Source organism: Poecile atricapillus, unplaced genomic scaffold (assembly GCF_030490865.1).
Source record: "Poecile atricapillus isolate bPoeAtr1 unplaced genomic scaffold, bPoeAtr1.hap1 scaffold_399, whole genome shotgun sequence".
NCBI lineage: Eukaryota > Metazoa > Chordata > Aves > Passeriformes > Paridae > Poecile > Poecile atricapillus.
The window spans coordinates 20,001-23,119 of NW_026709194.1; the positions used below are offsets into that span (position 1 = coordinate 20,001).

General features: G+C 75.6%; 1 protein-coding gene across 1 annotated transcript in view; it reads right to left on the reverse strand.

Moving 5' to 3' along the window:
• LOC131574552 (collagen alpha-1(I) chain-like) overlaps positions 1 to 2,995 on the reverse strand; it is a gene marked incomplete at its 5' end in the record, with an annotated part of 5,699 nt that extends 2,704 nt beyond the window's left edge. Inside the window, 3 exons of the mRNA XM_058829028.1 lie at positions 1,566 to 1,872; positions 1,925 to 2,617; positions 2,795 to 2,995. Of these exons, the coding sequence (XP_058685011.1) occupies positions 1,566 to 1,872; positions 1,925 to 2,617; positions 2,795 to 2,995 (1,201 nt within the window). The remainder of the gene's footprint in view (positions 1 to 1,565; positions 1,873 to 1,924; positions 2,618 to 2,794) is intronic.
• Positions 2,996 to 3,119: the final 124 nt, after the last annotated feature.

A 3,119-nucleotide genomic window follows, 5' to 3' on the forward strand; every position in this document is an offset into this window, starting at 1 on the left:
CGCTGGGTAGACCTGTTGTCCGCCTGCCGCTGGGTAGACCTGCTGTCGGCCGCCGGGCGGCTGCCGGGTAGACCTGCTGTCGGCCGGCTGCTGGGTAGACCTGCTGTCGGCCGGCCGGCGGCCGGGTAGACCTGCTGTCGGCCGCCGGGCGGCCGCCGGGTAGACCTGCTGTCGGCCGGCCGCCGGGTAGACCTGCTGTCGGCCGTCGGCCGGGTAGACCTGCTGTCGGCCGCCGGGCGGCTGCCGGGTAGACCTGCTGTCGGCCGGCCGCCGGGTAGACCTGCTGTCGGCCGTCGGCCGGGTAGACCTGCTGTCGGCCGGCGGGCGGCTGGGTAGACCTGCTGTCGGTCGGCGGGCAGCTGGGTAGACCTGTTGTCGGCCTGCCGCTGGGTTGACCTGCTGTCGGCCGGCCGGCGGCCGGGTAGACCTGCTGTCGGCCGCCGGGCGGCTGCCGCTGGGTAGACCTGTTGTCCGCCTGCCGCTGGGTAGACCTGCTGTCGGCCGCCGGGCGGCTGCCGGGTAGACCTGCTGTCGGCCGGCTGCCGGGTAGACCTGCTGTCGGCCGTCGGCCGGGTAGACCTGCTGTCGGCCGTCGGCCGGGTAGACCTGCTGTCGGCCGGCCGCCGGGTAGACCTGCTGTCGGCCGTCGGCCGGGTAGACCTGCTGTCGGCCGCCGGGCGGCTGCCGGGTAGACCTGCTGTCGGCCGGCCGCCGGGTAGACCTGCTGTCGGCCGTCGGCCGGGTAGACCTGCTGTCGGCCGGCGGGCGGCTGGGTAGACCTGCTGTCGGTCGGCGGGCAGCTGGGTAGACCTGTTGTCGGCCTGCCGCTGGGTTGACCTGCTGTCGGCCGGCCGGCGGCCGGGTAGACCTGCTGTCGGCCGCCGGGCGGCTGCCGCTGGGTAGACCTGTTGTCCGCCTGCCGCTGGGTAGACCTGCTGTCGGCCGCCGGGCGGCTGCCGGGTAGACCTGCTGTCGGCCGGCTGCCGGGTAGACCTGCTGTCGGCCGGCCGGCGGCCGGGTAGACCTGCTGTCGGCCGCCGGGCGGCCGCCGGGTAGACCTGCTGTCGGCCGGCCGCCGGGTAGACCTGCTGTCGGCCGTCGGCCGGGTAGACCTGCTGTCGGCCGCCGGGCGGCTGCCGGGTAGACCTGCTGTCGGCCGGCCGCCGGGTAGACCTGCTGTCGGCCGTCGGCCGGGTAGACCTGCTGTCGGCCGGCGGGCGGCTGGGTAGACCTGCTGTCGTCCCCCGGGCAGCTGGGTAGACCTGCTGTCGTCCCCCGGGCAGCTGGGTAGACCTGTTGTCGGCCTGCGGCTGGGTTGACCTGCTGTCGGCCGGCCGGCGGCCGGGTAGACCTGCTGTCGGCCGCCGGGCGGCTGCCGCTGGGTAGACCTGTTGTCCGCCTGCCGCTGGGTAGACCTGCTGTCGGCCGCCGGGCGGCTGCCGGGTAGACCTGCTGTCGGCCGGCTGCTGGGTAGACCTGCTGTCGGCCGGCGGCCGGGTAGACCTGCTGTCGGCCGGGGGCTGGGTAGACCTGCTGTCGTCCCCCGGGCAGCTGGGTAGACCTGCTGTCGGCCGGCCGCTGGTTTGACCTGCTGTCAGCCGGCGGGCCGCCGTGCGATGCGTCGAGCGGCTCTCCCCTATCGGCCTGAGCCCCTCGCCGCCTTCGCTTCTCCCCGAGAGGGAGGGAGGGCGGGAGAGGGCCTTCGGAAGCCGGCGGCGCTCCCTCCCCCGTCCGGGTCCGAGCAGATGGCGGCCCGGCTTCCACCTCGCTTTCTGCTTGGCTGGCTCGATCAGCGGGGCTGCCGTCTGCCTGCAGGCTTCAGTGGGGCCGGCCGGGGGCGAGCGGGAAGGAAGGCGCCGTCGGAGCGAAAGCCTCCGAGAGAGAGCCGGCGAGAAAGCTTCCTCGGAAAGGGAGGGCGCCGAGCCTCAAGCTGCCGGCGGCCCCGTCGGCCCGCTCCTCAGCCCCCGCAGGCGTTGTCGCCGTGCCGAGCGGCCGGCCGCTTGGGGAGCCGCCTGGGGCGTGGGTGGGTCGGGGCCACCGCCGTCGGCCCCAGCTGTCGCCCAGCAGGGGGGCGGGGAAAGCCCGGAAGGCGGTGCCAGGCAGGGTGACGTCGCAGGGCGGGGCCGCCCGGCAAGCGTCGCCGACCGGGGGCGGGGAAAAGCCCAGAAGGCGGTGCGCCGCGGGAGCCGGCGGCGAAGGGCGGTTCCGTGCCGGGCCCGCACGAGGCGGGCCCGGGGCCGACGACCTCCGCGGACCGCCGGAGAGCCGGCATGAGCAGGCGGCCGCCCGCCCGCCGCCTCTGCCGGCGATTCGAGTCCAGTGACGCGGGGGGCCGGCGGCTTCCAGCCGCGTCCCACCGCACGCTTCCGCCTGCTTCCATTCTCCCGCTGTCCGCCCCGAGGTGCGGCTTGCTGGCTGGTGCCGTGTCTCTGCTCCCCGCGGGGTGGGGACGCCCCGTTGCCGGTCGAGCGCGTCGGCGGGCCGGGCGCGGGCCGCGGGCTGCCCGTCGGCTCGGCTGGGAGGCGTCTGGCCGCGCAGGCAGGAAAAGAAATCCGATGGGCCGAGAATTTTTGATCCCGGCGAAGCGTTCGTGTGCCACCCCGACACAAGAGCCGTCCTTTCGGGAAAAGACAAAAGAAGAAGGGAAGGGGTGGGTGCGCGTGTGTCTGTGGGCGCGGGCGTGTGCGCGTGCCCGCGTGCGTGAAAAGAAACCAAAGAAAGAGACGGTCAGAAATACGCCTCGGCCTAGAGAACGGGAATATCGGGCGGGACGGGGCTGCCGGAGCTATCCGACGGCCGAGGGGCGCACAGGTCTCCCGGCTCCGGGGCCGGCGGACGCCGCCGGGCACGTCGTCGGAAGCCGCAGGGGCGGCCGGCGTGGAGCCGGCCGACAGGGCTACCCTGGTGGCGGGCGGGACCCACCCGGGAGGTTGGGTTCACCGAGGGCCGGGGCCGGGGCCGGGGCCGGGGCCGGGGCCGGGGCTGGCCAACAGGTCTAGCCCAGGGGCGGGCAGGCGGGCGTCCCCGGGAGGCCGGGTCCGCCCAGGGCCGGGGCCGGGGCCGGGGCCGGGGCCGGGGCCGGGGCCGGCCGACAGGCCTGGTCCGGTGGCGGGACACGA